Genomic DNA, 15,811 nt, shown 5'->3' with positions numbered 1-15,811 from the left:
AAAATTGAGTGTGATTACAACTACTATATCCCTAACACTAAATCTGTATCTCCAATACTCACCACATAAAAGTCATCATTGACTTCATAGTTCCCCAACTATACACGCTCAATTGTTGAATCATGTTAGTGCAAGTAATAGTGAAATCATCTACAACCATGAACCTAAAACCATCTACCTCGTGTCTAAAGTCCCCTCCATAATAAGAGTACCTGATCTATGAAATTATGTGTAGCTTCTTATCTATCAATACCGACTCATTCTTTTGGAGACTATGGAGATGATCAAATTTTCCATCATTCTCTGCACCGGTTTCAAACTCTTCTAAAGACTCTTCTGCCTTTTTTTCCTCAAAATCAGATTGTTGGTCTAATTTTCTAATAACAATTCCTCTATTGAATCATACTCTATCCTGCTCACCTTCCCCTTTGTTGCACACTTGTATCATAGGGCCTCCTCAATTCATGCAAATGATTTTTCTTGGTCGATTAGTGTTTATTGAGAATCATTTTTTGTCCTTATTCAGAAAGGATTTGGACTGAAATTCTGATTTACATAAAGCCTGATGGACCCCAAATTTCCGGCCTCCATTTATGATGTTGGACTTGAAAGAAGTATGGTCATGGATGTCAAAGATTTTCAGAACAATATATGTTGGAAATTATCATTGATGTGAAATGTTATCATTCTTATATGGGCAAGGATAGTATTAATCAAAAGAAAAACAATTGAAATATATTTGAGTGAGTATTCACTTCGATTCTATACTTTAGTAGGAAGCAGCAACATAGTCAAGACATTTTCATATTTCTTTTCTATCCTATATAGAAGAATGTTAGAGATAGAATCAAAGATTATTTCAAGAGGTTGTTCAAAGCAGATAGACATGATGGCCAACATACATCAATTTAGCTCCAATATATATCTACCTATTGAGAGAATGCATCAACACTGGCATGATATATGAGGCAAAAATAAAACTAAAAGACAGTACAAAACATATGTATAAGGAGGATGCAGATAATTAATACATAACACAGCAGATCTGCAGACTACCATTTCTGATCTATAAGTTGTCATTAGAGGTATCCAGTTACTGATGATTCCATTGAGTTTCTACCAATGAGTTTACCCATATATCCACATGTCTGTTCAAAAACTGGACCTGTTAGAGAAGGTATTGGACGTGAGACTGCATTCTCAGAATATAAAGTTGAATACACATCAAATTTCTTCCCCGTGATATCGTCCCAGAAGTTTGGATCTTTGGCTGCCTTAGAAGCAATAGTTGAAGAGCTTGAAGAAGATGAAATTGCCGTATCAATTAAGTGATTCTCATATGGACTTTCAGAACTCAGGAATTTGAGTTCACAATCATAAGGATATCAAGAAGACATAACTTGTGTAGGTCTGGTGCTTTCGAAATTCCCAGTCATCTCATGTAACTACAGATCTACATATCACAGGCTTGATAACAATAAAAAAGGGTCTAGCAATAGTTCTAGCAAATATGGAGATCACTTCACAAGTTTTCAATACTATAAAAATCAGTAACATGCCATCATATACAATCAATGATGAACACTATGCAGGATGAGTCACAATGCGGGTAAGTCCATAAATTCACATCAGAATCCTCACAAGATCTAAATGAGTATATAGTGTTGAAGACCCGATAAGGAGCAAAAACTTCATGCCCTAAATGGATATCGTGTCAGCATCAGTAATAAAGACATCCACATATCACAAGCTTGATAACAATAAAAAAGGGTCTAGCAATAGTTCTAGCAAATATGGAGATCACTTCACAAATTTTCAATACTATAAAAATCAGTAACATGCCATCATATACAATCAATGATGAACACTATGCAGGATGAGTCACAATGCGGGTAAGTCCATAAATTCACATCAGAATCCTCACAAGATCTAAATGAGTATATAGTGTTGAAGACCCGATAAGGAGTAAAAACTTCATGCCCTAAATGGATATCGTGTCAGCATCAGCAATAAAGACATCTACATATCACAGACTTGATAACAATAAAAAAGGGTCTAGCAATAGTTCTAGCAAATATGGAGATCACTTCACAAGTTTTCAATACTATAAAAATCAGTAACATGCCATCATATACAATCAATGATGAACACTATGCAGAATGAGTCACAATGCGGGTAAGTCCATAAATTCACATCAGAATCCTCACAAGATCTAAATGAGTATATAGTGTTGAAGACCCGATAAGGAGTAAAAACTTCATGCCCTAAATGGATATCGTGTCAGCATCAGTAATAAAGACATCAGTAAGATCGTGTTGTCATAGAGGTTCCGTCCAAAGAAGCAGCGACATATAAGAGACATGTAATATTTGAATACACAACAAGATTGTGGAAACATTTGTTTTGACCTTACTCACATCACTTTGAATGGGACCCCTCATATCCTATTTGGAGTGGTAATTAGAAGAAATAGGGATACGATGCAGAAACGAATAGAAAGTTTGGAATATAACAGTCACCCAAAGTCTTCATTGGTAAAGACGGCAACAGAGATGTCTGAAGTATTAGAAGGCATAATGAATACTTGAATAGCAAGAGTGATAGACTTCTGAGAAATATTCAGAGCCCCATACATATGGACGCTAAAGACTAGATAATGGACGGGCTTGCTGGAGAAGAGCCGCTGGAACATTGTTTTTTACCAATTGTTGTCCACTGATTCATATCTAACAATTCTTTGTCTCGTTGCAGGAATTATGAATAAGTGCGTTGAAGAAGGGGCTTGTGTGAATTGAGAATATGGAGATTCAAAACATTTATATGTTTGAAAGAACCTTGTAAAGTTGATCGTTGAGGAGAGGGCATTTAGATCATCAAACTGCCGGTTATTTTTGATAAAATTATATAATTGTTTTGTATTGGTTATTTGTCATGAAAAGGTGCAGTGCTTGAAAAAGCAACCGACACCCTTCAGCAATTTATAAATAGGAGATACAAAATCAAAACGACACAATTTTTCATATTTATATCAAATTTTTACATACCCAAGTTATATATATGTGCTCTATGATATATTTTATTCTTTCATATTTATTATTTATATCAAATTTTTACATACCCAAGTTATATATATGTGCTCTATGATATATTTTATTCTTTCGTTGGTAAAGAAATAATTTTTTGAAGTAAGCTTGTGAATTCGGATTATTGAGTAAATATATTTATGCGATTCTAGAGTCAAACTGCATTGGATGGATCATCTGTAAGGAGTGTGTCCAATGCAATTTTATTTCCGACATGATCACTAAGAAATATTTATTTTATTTGCTTGAAGCTTTAGAGTTAAAATATTATATAGTTTTGTCCTTTATAATTATTATTTTTAATTTTATAAATAATTTATATGATAGATAAGTTGACAAGATCAATTTTAGTATTTTAAAATTGAACATCATAGATATTGAGAAATATTTAATTGTTTTTGAATCTATGTTTGGTTTGTCTCTAAACCATAGGAGTTAAAATACATTCCAGACTATTTTAAAATTGCGTCCATATATTTGATCTGTCGAATCTTGATTAATAAATTGTTTATAATTAATGTGCGTAGAATTTAATAAAGTTGCATGTTTTAAACTTATAATACTGACTCTATCGCCCTTCCATAATTCGTAATCCATATGCTAGCAATTATTTCATATCTTTCCCTCTGAAGAATTTATATATTCATTTGTTGCATTATTTCATACTTATCCTTATTTCAAGAACATTCATACAATTATTTAGTTTTATTCCTAATTCATAATTTGCAAGTTTAAATTTTTCTATAATTCTTGCCATTAGGAAAACTTTCATCGCATTCACGTTCTAATCAATCTACTATAAGCATCTTGGATCTAAGTGTTTTGTCTAGGATCAGGTACACCTGCCTTGGTTTTGCAAAGCCAAAAGCACAGGGGATTTGGATCACATCGATCAGTCCTGTCAAGTTGGCCTTAACCGGTTGGATATCCCAGCATCAAGTTGGCAAGGCTCATAGGATTCCAATCTGGGGTTTTGGGAACCAACAAAGCCCAATCTGATCTTTTTCTTTCTCCATGAGTTCTATATAAGAGAAGAAAACAAAGCAACCAACGAAATAAGAAAAAATCAAGCCCACCCCCAAGCAATCTGGAAGACTTACATATACAAACTCCTCTCCCACCATGTGCAAAAATTGGAGGAAATAAACTAGTTAGGAGGATATTAGACACCACGTTAGAGAAGGAAACATTTGAAAGAGAACCCTTGGAAACCTTGCTCTTGACAATTTCCAACAAAAGCTAAGAAGGAAGCAAAAACCACAAAGAACAACAGAGCCTGAGTCCGAGGTAGAGGCAAAAGAAGACATCCAAACAAAAGAAGCAATATTTGTTGAACTACTGAGCAACTGAAGTCTCAGTGCTTGATGAAGATAAGACATACACCGAACCCATTTGCCAAGGTGCCAAAGAAATACTCAACTATGCTCAAGTCCAATAAGCATATTGCAAAAAGCTCCAATCAGGTGCATGGTGGCAAACAACTATACTCTAAAGGACTTTACATGCAACTTACTGCATTAGGTAGCATTTGAACTCAGACTCCAGAGGGAAAAAGCACAATAGGAGGGGTAAACTTAAGACATCATTATTCAAACAACTTCAAATATGATGCCCCCTCAAATGCAAAAACTCATAGATATGAAAATTAAAGAACTCTAAATGAAACAATGGGTTGACAAACTAATGTTGGACAAACCAAAGATCATTCAATAGATTTAAGTGGAGCATACAAAGGTGACTATCATGGCCTCTAATCAAATATGTGAAGAAGAGACAAAAGCAAAGCACAAAGTAGCAAGTCCCCAAGTAGAGACCATATATAAAGCCTCTATAACATCATCATCTAGGACTTCTGCAATGAAACATATCACAAACTTTTTGGCACTACAATAGTCACAGTCGGTGAATGCCAACACACTACTCAAAAACCGTATAACCAACAAGCAAGTAAACATAGGGAATATTTCTCCTGTACATACGTTTCAATTAGGATATATTCTTCATTAGTCATCCAAAGAAGATATCTTAAAGGGCCATGTATATACCCCAAAGAAGATAGAAAAAGTAAATAAGGAGATCCAAGGAAATTATCCTTATTTGAAAAGGGACATCTCTCAGTCAATCCGGATATAGGCTATTGATAGATGAATTACTCTAGGATGGATTGGGCCCTACACAAAGATAACCTCAAACAAGAAGCACAAACAAAGTTTTAGAAGGCAAAGGAGGAGTAAGCAAGAAACCATTGTTTCATAATGTGGGCTACCCTAGAGACACAACTAGCCATTACAAAATGCTAGGTAGAAATTTTTCAACTATACTAGTACTATTTACAATGGCCAACCATATTAGGTAACCTGAAGGCTTAAATGGATTAGATGGAGATTGGAATCCTTTAAAAGCACACCAATACAATGCCTTTAAAGACTTGGGTGTGTCAAAAAAGTTACCATAGAAGACCTGCACAATCAACATCAATAGGCCCAAAAGTAGAAAGAGAAGCCCAACGAAAGTCCAAACAGCTTATGGAATTCATCAGCCTCCAATTAGCCCACATCACCGACATTATTCAAGATGCCTAGAATTTCCTCAATAAAGAGCAAATCCCAATCTTGATTACAAAGCAGAAAATCAGCTCATTCAACTCCACGTAGACCACAGCAAGCTACAAACTACAAATAATGGGATGACAACTTCAAATCTCTCCAACCAATATGAAAAGACATTATTCCACAGGCAAGCTGACTTGAGGACAAGTTAAAGTCTTAATGAAGGGATGATGTTGGTGAAAAACAATATATATACACCTGTCTGGAATCATGTAATAGCAGACCAAAAATGAAGATATGGAGTAAGAGTTTTGGAGGCTAGGTCAAACTTCAAGGATGTTGTCTAAGATCCACATAACCTAATATAGATATAAGTATATAGAAAGATCTATTCACCAAAATAGATGAGAGATAGACAAGATATAGAGGAAAGGAGATATAGGAAATGTATGCATGCATGCATATATATAGGAGGAGATATAAGGAAATAGAAAGATCTATTCACCAAAATAGATGAGAGATAGATAAGATATAGAGGAAAGGAGATATAGAAAATGTATGCATGCATGCATATATATAGGAGGAGATATAAGGAATGTAATCGAAATAGTATATGAATATAATTACTTCTTCCTATACAAATATATGTGTGTGATCTTTAATTCTAACTTATAATTCAGATAGGATCTCGAATGTATGTCATGCCAAGTATCCGTTTCGCTGTCCCTATGTCCTTCATGGCAAACCTTTCTTTGTAAGATTTTTTAGGCTTCGTAAGATTTATTTGTCTGCAATCTCCATTCTCTCCAGTCCTTCAATATAATTAAACTTATCATACTTTCTACAGTTTATTCTCCTTGTATAAATATTAGAGTAGCATCGAAAGTACCTGTTCTACCACCAGCACCAGTGACAAGCACAGTCATAGCCGAATCCGCCATTGAAGCTACCGTTACACCTAGTCCCAACGCTCCGCGACACCTTTGTCTGCAGGACAGGGTAGAGCCTACTACTGAAGAAGATCTTAAAGACCCAAAATTACAAATTGAAATACTAGGTAAGTTTAAATATGTTTTTGTCCTCCTAAAGAACTGCTGCCTTCTATAGCACTGCCGAGAAAAATGTGGGGATTGGATATTATATTCTGATAAGAAGTTATGGATGGAAGAGGTAGGCGATGGAATTACCATTGTCCCCATTTTTATAGGTAGCGATGAAGAAGCATCCAATAAGAAGGAAGATGCTTCTAGATGCCCGTGTATGACTTGGTATGGTTTAAGTTTCAACTAACATTTAGTATGCTTCAATGCACTGTAGTAAGTGCAGAGCAGTTTAACTCGACAAATACAAACGACTTGATATGCCCATGGCCTTATCCATCGCATTCATGGAAAACACGGAGATGACTAACATCGCATATGAGCTATTTTTCCATGGTTTAGAACGTCACCACGATCTTAAGTAAACAAAATACGATCAATTACACAAAAATTGCACCTCCTAGCATATCTATTTTAATATAGCGAAATAAATTATTCTAGAGTAGATATGTCTCGTAGGATATTTCTGGATTTTGACAAATGAATAATCCGAAACAAACGCAAGAATTTTGAAAAAATATCATCAATTGTATAATTTAATTAGAGATAATATTATAATTAAATTAAAATTATGTTTAAATTTGATGGTAGGTTAAGCTAGGTTAAATCTATAGCTATGTTAAGGTTCAATTAGAAATATGATTAATTTTAATTTTTATGTAAAGTTATTTGTTGATCTAAAATGGTCTATTCATGGCTTACATCTAGCCTAGTTATCCTTGATTGCCTTAACTCTGTTTGAAACCTTGCTCTTGAGCCTTCTAGTTGGAAAAAGCTTCTTGTCAATATTTGCTTTAGGTCGATTGAACCCCAAGATTCGTTGTTTCCTATGGAGGTTTTTGTTGCATAAACTACTTTTTGAGAAATCTAGGGGTGAATACAATGGTTGTGTTGTTTGTAAACAACTTGAATCTATTCTCCATGTGTTTTTTAATTATATCTTTGCCCGGGAAATCTAGAGATTGTTTGGGTTAGCTCTTGACACTAACTTTACTATTGAAAATATTTTATCTAGTTTTATTATTAATGGCAGCAAATAGTGCAATATATTTTGGTCTACTCTCTCTTCTATTGTGCTTTGGTTTATTTAGAAGTTTAGAAATAATGACATTTGATAGGCCAACACCAGGGCAAACAATTAAGAAATTATTAATACTTTAAAATGAGTTTCAGCTTGGTCTAATCATGTCAATCCAAGAGCTTAAGCTTGTGAAAGTTGTCCAGGTAATATGCCATCAAGGGATGCTAGTTGCAAGATGAGGGATTATGAATGCAACTATAACAGATGAAAGTGAATCTAGGGAAAACCAAATAAATCCCAATGACAGAAATTGTCACTTCCTAGCAATAGGAACATCAAAAATAGAAATAACTCAACAAAATAAATCTACGATGAAAATAGTTGCAACTCATAACAAATCATTAATTAATTTGTAATTGAATTCAAATGAAATAAATATTATTACACAATCAAACATGGATATTGAACCTATAAACTAATATAATATGATTAAATGCATACCATGTAATGTTGAGCTAATTAAAATACAAATGGAAACAAACTCAAATACACTCCATACCTAAATGAAAAAGAATCATCAGGTAACTTCAAAGTGGGTCCACCTCCTCAGTTGCGTGGTGATGAAGAAAAGAATTGGTTTTAAAGCTTTGTAATCATGCAAATGTGGAACTTATATTTCAGAATGATAACAACAATCTTTGTATAATGTTGTGCATTCTACAAAATTGTGTGTGTGTGTGTGTGTGTGTGTGTGTGTGTGTGTGTGTGTGTAATTGTATATGTATATATATATATATATATATATATATGTATATGTGTGTGTCATGCACACACACACACACACACACACACACACACACATTGTATCTCATGTTGGTTATATATACGCAGGCTTAACAAATTTATAACTATTTTGACATGCACAAGCTTAACAAAGAATGGATATTACGAACCAGTCTTAATAGAAATCCGCATCATGTAAAGAATAGCCAATTTTTTGTTATCATACGATATGAAATAATGTTGTCTTCATCCATATTTGTGGAGCCATGGGTTTGAAGTGGTTATATTGAAACAAAATATAAATATAGGAAGAATATGATCATTGTGTTTCCTGTCCACATGATATTTGGAAATGCATCCCAACTACAAAATCAGACTAAGATTGCAGCAACAGAAATGGTTGGTCATGGGCCACGTGTATTTTCATATTCTGGCACATAAACCTCTACATATTAAATCTTCCAACATAGATATGTTTTGGTCTCCTCCATTTCAAATATTTGCATCACAGGTTTCCTTAGAATCTCTAGCATGGTTTATTTTGAAGAGTTAATGCCACTATGAAAGCTAGAGTAATGTTTTAAAATAATAACATGAATAAGTTGTAGGCCAACATTATCCACAACAATTTATGTCTCAAATTCGAGAGGAAGCTTATCTAGGAGGCGACAAGAAGATCTATTCGATGCATAAACATATTGTCATAAACAAAGATAAGTAAAAAGCAATCAATAATGAATTTTCCATATTTTAATCTTAGATTTCCATATTTGGAAGCAGTTCAATCTAGTATTACATCAACAGCTAGATGAACAAGTAAAAATCACTAGAGATGTTATTCACATGGTTACTAGAGATCCCATTACTGAAAAGGTCAAATCAATTAGGGTCACATTGAAGAAGGAAATTGAAGATAACACTAAAGCCAAGTGGGATAGAAGGCATTTGAAGGTTTCCACTATTATCGATATGGAGATGAGATTTGACACATATATTGTTGCATACAAGATTTATCAATCTAGCAGATCTAATAGTGTGTCATGTGTAGTTGTGGATTTGGCATACAAGATTGTGAAGAAAGGATTCAATCTTGACTTGGTCAAACTGCAACTAGCTGAAAAAATGAAGACTATCTGAGTTGAAAAATCTAACACACGCAAATTTGGTTCATTGTTGGTATGTGTATTTTTATATATGCAAACCTATTTCCCTACAATTGCAAATATCAAGTGGGATGTGAAGAAACCTATTATTTACCAAATAAATGAGTATATTCAGAGGTTAGAAGAAAACTTTGGAAGTGTAATATCTGCATTTTTCAATGAATTTAAGGAAAGAAGGCATAAGAGGTAAATGATCTCACCTCAACTAGATGAAAAATATCATGATGATATATTTTTTCTTTTTGATACTAACAATACACTGATTCAATCTAACCACGTGACAGTCACGTGGTTAAAACCTATGGAATATGAGGTGAACATTGACCAAGCTACAAAATCAATAGAGACATTGCTTAATGAACACGCCAATAAGTTATCCAAACCTTTTGACACTTATGAAGTAGCAAATGAAAGAATCAAATTGGACATTACAACCCCCAATGTAGAAAGGAAAACAAGAAAAATGATAGAAACTCTTGAAGGTGCACTTAGTGAAAGGAAAGAAAAGAATTTTCTAATTCCTACCAAGGGTAAAGATACTAACAATACATTGATTCAATCTGATAACGTGAGGGTCATGTGGTTAAAACTATGGAATATGAGGTGAACATTGACCAAGCTACAAAATCAATAGAGACATTGCTTAATGAGCATGCCAATAAGTTAGCCAAACCTTTTGGCACTTATGAAGTAGCAAATGAAAGAATCAAAATGGACATTACAACCCCCAAGGTAGAAAGGAAAACAAGAAAAATGATAGAAACTCTTGAAGGTGTACTCAATGAAAGGAAAGAAAAGAATGATCTAATGCTTACCAAGGGTAAAGATGAAGGTGATGACAAAGAAAAGGGGAAAGGGAAACAAATATTTGTAGTAGAACCCAAGGAGAAGGGAAGGAAAAGGTAACTTTTTATACCTCAAAGCCTCAAAGGTACAAGGACCAAAGCTAAATTAGATGTTGCCCCACCTGTGAAGATAGGAATTGCAAGGGTTATTAAACCTGCACAATCACGAGTCAAAACTTATCAAAAAATGAAGGGTTCTCCTGCATCATCTAGCCAACCAAATTAGAGAAGGAGAAGAAAGTTAATTATTAATATAGAGGAAGATAGTGAGAAAACTGAATCTGATGATGTTAGACATTATAGAGTTAATGTGAATAAGAGGCCCAATTTTTTATATGAAATGGCAGATTCCCTAAGGGAATATGGAGGATTGTCAACTTTTCAATATATCAAGCATCACACAATGGATAAGGCAAATAAGAAAAAGATAGAAGATTCCTTTATCCATATGATGGAAAAACTCAAGAACACACCTAGTGAGATTGGAAACATGATTCCAAATGAGCTTTACAAAAATATTGGGGACAAATGGAAATATGATTTGAACACTAAAAAATAAATGAGAGAGATCACTTGTGAATGTAATGCTTGAACTACATGTTGTAAAAATCAGTGAAGCAATGGAGAAACACAAGAAAAAATGTGCGCCTAAATAGAGAGCATTACAGATCTTATTAGGTAAACTACAAGATGTTGACATGGATGGACAAAGGATTTGGAAATAGATTTACAAGATCAAAGACCCTAAGGAAATTACAAGGTAGTAGATACCGAGCCAAAACAACACATTCATCTTGATAACCAAGAAGATGACTATGTGAAAAAATTTGCTAATGAAGTACACAATATGGTTAAAGATATTACTAATAGATAATACAACGTTATTATTGAAGATATTACTAGTAAAGATCCTGGAGATGAATTAAAAAAGGATGAATATGTCATGATTGACATTGAGCCCAATACATAAGGTTTAGCATCAATCGATTCAAGTCATGAACGTATACTACACTATGCACCTATCATAGAACATATTAAGAAATATAAGTTACCTGAGACAAAAATTGAGATATCTAATTTAAATACTATTCCTGTTGGTTCTTTACATTCTTTTGTTGCTAATATGGCAATGGACACAGGTGTTAAAAAAACCAAGCAATGGGCTAAGACTAATCAAGGAGAAGACAAAAATATAGAGCAATGAAATGATATTATTGACAATGGTAATACACAAACTATAGAAACTACAACTGAAAACAAAGTAGATGATTCTGTTGCAGGCAAAATGCCACAAGCCCAAAGACCTCCTATTGAGAGAAATAAAGGGAAAGGATAGACTACTATAACTAAGAAACATTTAGCAAGCAAAAATAAGATAGATATATTGAAGCAATCAAGAGTTGCACCTTAAAAAATATTTCAATTTATACCTATGATACCTAAAGAAAAGAAAGATGAGATGAAGAAAGATGATGCACCTAAAAAAATAGATTAGGAGTAGGTTCCATTTCCACCCAATCCATCACCGAATACCAATATTGTTAATTCGAAAGGTAAGAAGATGAAGAAGAAGACTATAGTAGTTAAGTCTAGTCTACTTACCTTCCCATTTTTCACCTAGTTCCAGAGAATTAAGAATGGAGTACTCTGTAAGGGAATATTCGGTCAACCAGATTCTGCTCACTACACTTCTCCAACTATGATTAGCTTATTTCTATTGTCATCTTAACGTGTCTTACATGCAATTTGTGTACCCAATTTGCTTACAAAGTCAATTTCTTCATGAATGCAAAAAATCACCTTCATGAGTTGAAAGCCCACCAAGGAGAAGGCAATCTTTAGTTTTCGCTCAAGCTTTGTTTACCTTCTAACTCTTGGGTTAGCCTTTTCTTTGAGTTCGAAAAACCACAAAAGGACTGTGGGGATCAAAAGAGGGCCCACTTCTTCTTTTTTCCCATTTACAAATGCCTTCAGCAGAAAATTGACTTCATGGATTGAAAACCTTCTGTGGAGAAGTCATTTTAGAGTTTTTCACTTAAAGTGATTCTGAGCACCATGATGAATCCCGAATGTTGTCCAAGGCAGAATACTGTGATGAAAGTAATGTTTATCCATAGAAAAACTCATTCTCTTCTTGTTTTAATCTGCAAACCACATTTATTAACCTTTGTGAAAAATCACCTTCATGGGTCGAAAACCCGCCGAGGAGAAGGCAATGTTTGATTCTCTGCAAGCTTCATTTTTCTTATGTGTAAATCATGATAAGCCGCGAACAAGTCCATCCTCGAAAGTAACTTTGTGAAAATCTTTATGAAACACAAGAATCTCCATCAAATTAGGTACTAAGCTACCCATACGACATCAAAGAGAAACCCACCCAGCCGTGAAATGTGAGAGAAAAAAAAGATGGGAAATCCGATGGAGAATCTTTTCACCTAAGGAGGAAAGACTAGACTTAGACATACCCAAACCAAACTAAGACACAAAATCTTTTCCACTTTTGCAAAATGAGTATAGGGTCAAAAGTGGGGCAACACATAGTTAGGTAACAAAGTGTTAGGATGACATGTGTAAGTGCGCAAGTCAATATGAAAGAAGATATGATAGTTTTACAACAACATGATGCCAATATTGACAATTTGGCTAAGTAGGATAAGTTATAAGAGAGTTAAGAGTTTTCATTTATGGAAACATATATCGTGTATTAAGAAGACATTATGTGCAGGAGAAGATTCTACAGTTAGACTTGAAAATTGTTTAAGTACAAGATAGCTTATATGATAGAACAAATATAGTTTTGATATGTACAAATGACTAAGACATTTTGGGCATGTGCATAGTTAGGTACAGATGGTTAAGAGTGTTAGGATGGCATGTGTTAGTGCGCAAGTCAATACAAAAGAAGATATGATAGCTTTACCAGTTGTGATAGCATACAAACAAGAACATAACATAACCGAAAATGGGTAGCTATGAGTTAAAAAATTAATTAATTTTTAAAATAATTACTTGACTAATTAGGGATGATGTCCTAGATGTTAACCCTAAGAGAGAAAGAGTTTGTTTTGTATTTTGCCAAGTGCGTGAAAGCTTGAAGGCCAACTGGACAATGCTTTATGAATTTCAAAGGTATAAAGGTAGATTACAATATGCGAAGTAAAGTGTGCTTCTTATGAAAACTACGTGAACTTTATGTGATGTGAATTCTGATGTATGATCAGAGGATTGTGAATTATGTGATGAGAAACAATAATATATTAGATATTGAAGATATCAACAACAAGCAATAGGTTATTGTATCTATTTTTTTGTATCAAGGAACTACATTGTAAGTTACATGTTTGGGCAGCGGGCTCATCTTGTGCATTATTTTGTATATGTATTCGTACCAACTCCTAATAGGGTTAAAGCAACTCCTAACATGGTTGAGGCTTATAATAAAGCCTAACTCCTCTAACAAGGACCAAGACACTATACATATGTAATAAACTAAGACACTATACATATGTAATAAACTCATAACATAGTCAATATCTTTAACTAGATACTTTTGATTAGTGGATCGTTTTGTGGGTACCATCCCCACCGGAAATTTTTTTCTTGGCCAAGGTTTCCCTAGTTAACAAAACATGGTGTTATAATTTCTCTTATTGCATAGTTATATTTACTGTTCAACATTGTTAGTTTACTTTCATATGCAAGTTATAAGGCAATTAATAATATCCAGTTTGGAGCTAAAGTTTGTAGACTACAGATTCACCCCCCCTCTTAGTATTCCCTATTTCTAATAGCCAAACACATAAAACTTCATGTATTTGAATCTATAAAAAGCATATGAGAGACTCAATACATCATGAGAAATATTCATTCAACATCATAAGTGCCCAAGTGAAGACAAAGCTTCGACATGCATGTAAAAAAAGGACTTGATGTTGAAAGTAGTGCTCTTTCATTAAAACATGGAGCTATGCAAATAAAAGCAACATATAGAATAACCTCTCATATTTAATAGTAAGAATGGTGCCCCAGAATCATCAAATACACGTGTAAGCATTAATTCACAATTTAGGCTGTAATCTCTCTCAAAGAGAAATAAGAGTAATACATTGCCAACAAGAAATCAAAGTACCATGAAGCTGCATGATTCCAAACAAATGATGAATATTGGAAAGGAATATAATGTCATGCAAACACATTAAAATCGTGAGCAATAGAAATGAAGGTCATGCCTTATTTCCATCAAAATGAATCAAAGAAGCATAGTTAAAAGTGCATCTACAACCAAAACAATAATGTCATACTCTACATCACACAACCTAAAAGTTGAAGCAACTCAAACCCACTTCAATACATCCAATATTATGGAATGCGAGAAACAAGTAGAGTCAATATGCAAGCATGAAGACAAGCTTTTAGCCTGTGGCCTTGTTTCGCAAGAAAGCATGAAAGATCCCAAGATTAGTCACAACCTATACAATAGCAATGTATAGAGGGAAATGCCCGAGTTCCCATGGAGGCCGTAGGATAAAGAAAAGCTCCTTCACATAAAGCTAAGTGAGCAGCATATGTAAATATCTTGAAGCCATTTCTTAAGGTGAAGTGTCAAAATACAGGTTGCAACTATTTGATGAGAAAGAGATTGAAACATACGGCCACGTCATGAATATAAAATTCAGCGCTTTAAATGATCAAACCCTTTGAATGCATAAGATCCAAACAAAAAATGTCTTCCATGAATGTACAAGTCGCGACCTTGGAAGCATGAATGCATACATGGTAAAGAAAAATACATAAACAAATCCAAAATATGAAAAAATAAATAAATAATAAGAGCATGCAAAAGAATAAGAGCATGAATATATAGGTTGTGCCTTTGTAGTATATGGAGAGATTGAATCAACAAGACCCTTACTTGTGCATCCCACAGTTGTTTTTCCCATTGTGAAGGCTTTACGAATCCGATTAACACTTGTTCAAAGTATAAACTTTCACTCCTCTAGTTCAAACTCCACAAAGATAGGGCATCATTTTTGCCATTGAAATGTCTCTTTCTCAAGTATTATGAATCGGGTTTGGGGATTTAAAAGTAATGTTGTAATGTTTAAAGGAGATATATTAAACATTATCAAAGGATGCATTGACATGATAGGGGGACAACATTTTAGTATTCTATGTTTTATAAAGGGAATAATTTTAAAGTGAGGAAAGAGTGTTTATTTTCCAAGTGTTTACATGGGGTTTTTGTATGCAAAGTGGGTAATGTTTTA

The 15,811-nt window shown here is 33.9% G+C and overlaps 1 protein-coding gene across 1 annotated transcript in view; it reads right to left on the bottom strand.

The window, feature by feature from the left end:
* The window catches only part of LOC149578316 (uncharacterized protein At5g02240-like), a 79,772-nt gene extending 72,968 nt beyond the window's left edge, over positions 1–6,804 (bottom strand). The window contains exon 1 of the mRNA XM_089828229.1: positions 6,522–6,804. Coding sequence (XP_089684355.1) covers positions 6,522–6,573 — 52 coding nt within the window. The 5' untranslated portion in view covers positions 6,574–6,804. The remainder of the gene's footprint in view (positions 1–6,521) is intronic.
* Positions 6,805–15,811: the final 9,007 nt, after the last annotated feature.

The sequence above is a fragment of the Cupressus sempervirens genome, chromosome 1 (genome assembly GCF_028749045.1).
Source record: "Cupressus sempervirens isolate cs-2001-9-10 chromosome 1, ASM2874904v1, whole genome shotgun sequence".
Classification (NCBI taxonomy): Eukaryota; Viridiplantae; Streptophyta; class Pinopsida; order Cupressales; family Cupressaceae; genus Cupressus; species Cupressus sempervirens.
This window is presented reverse-complemented; position numbering and strand designations above follow the sequence as displayed.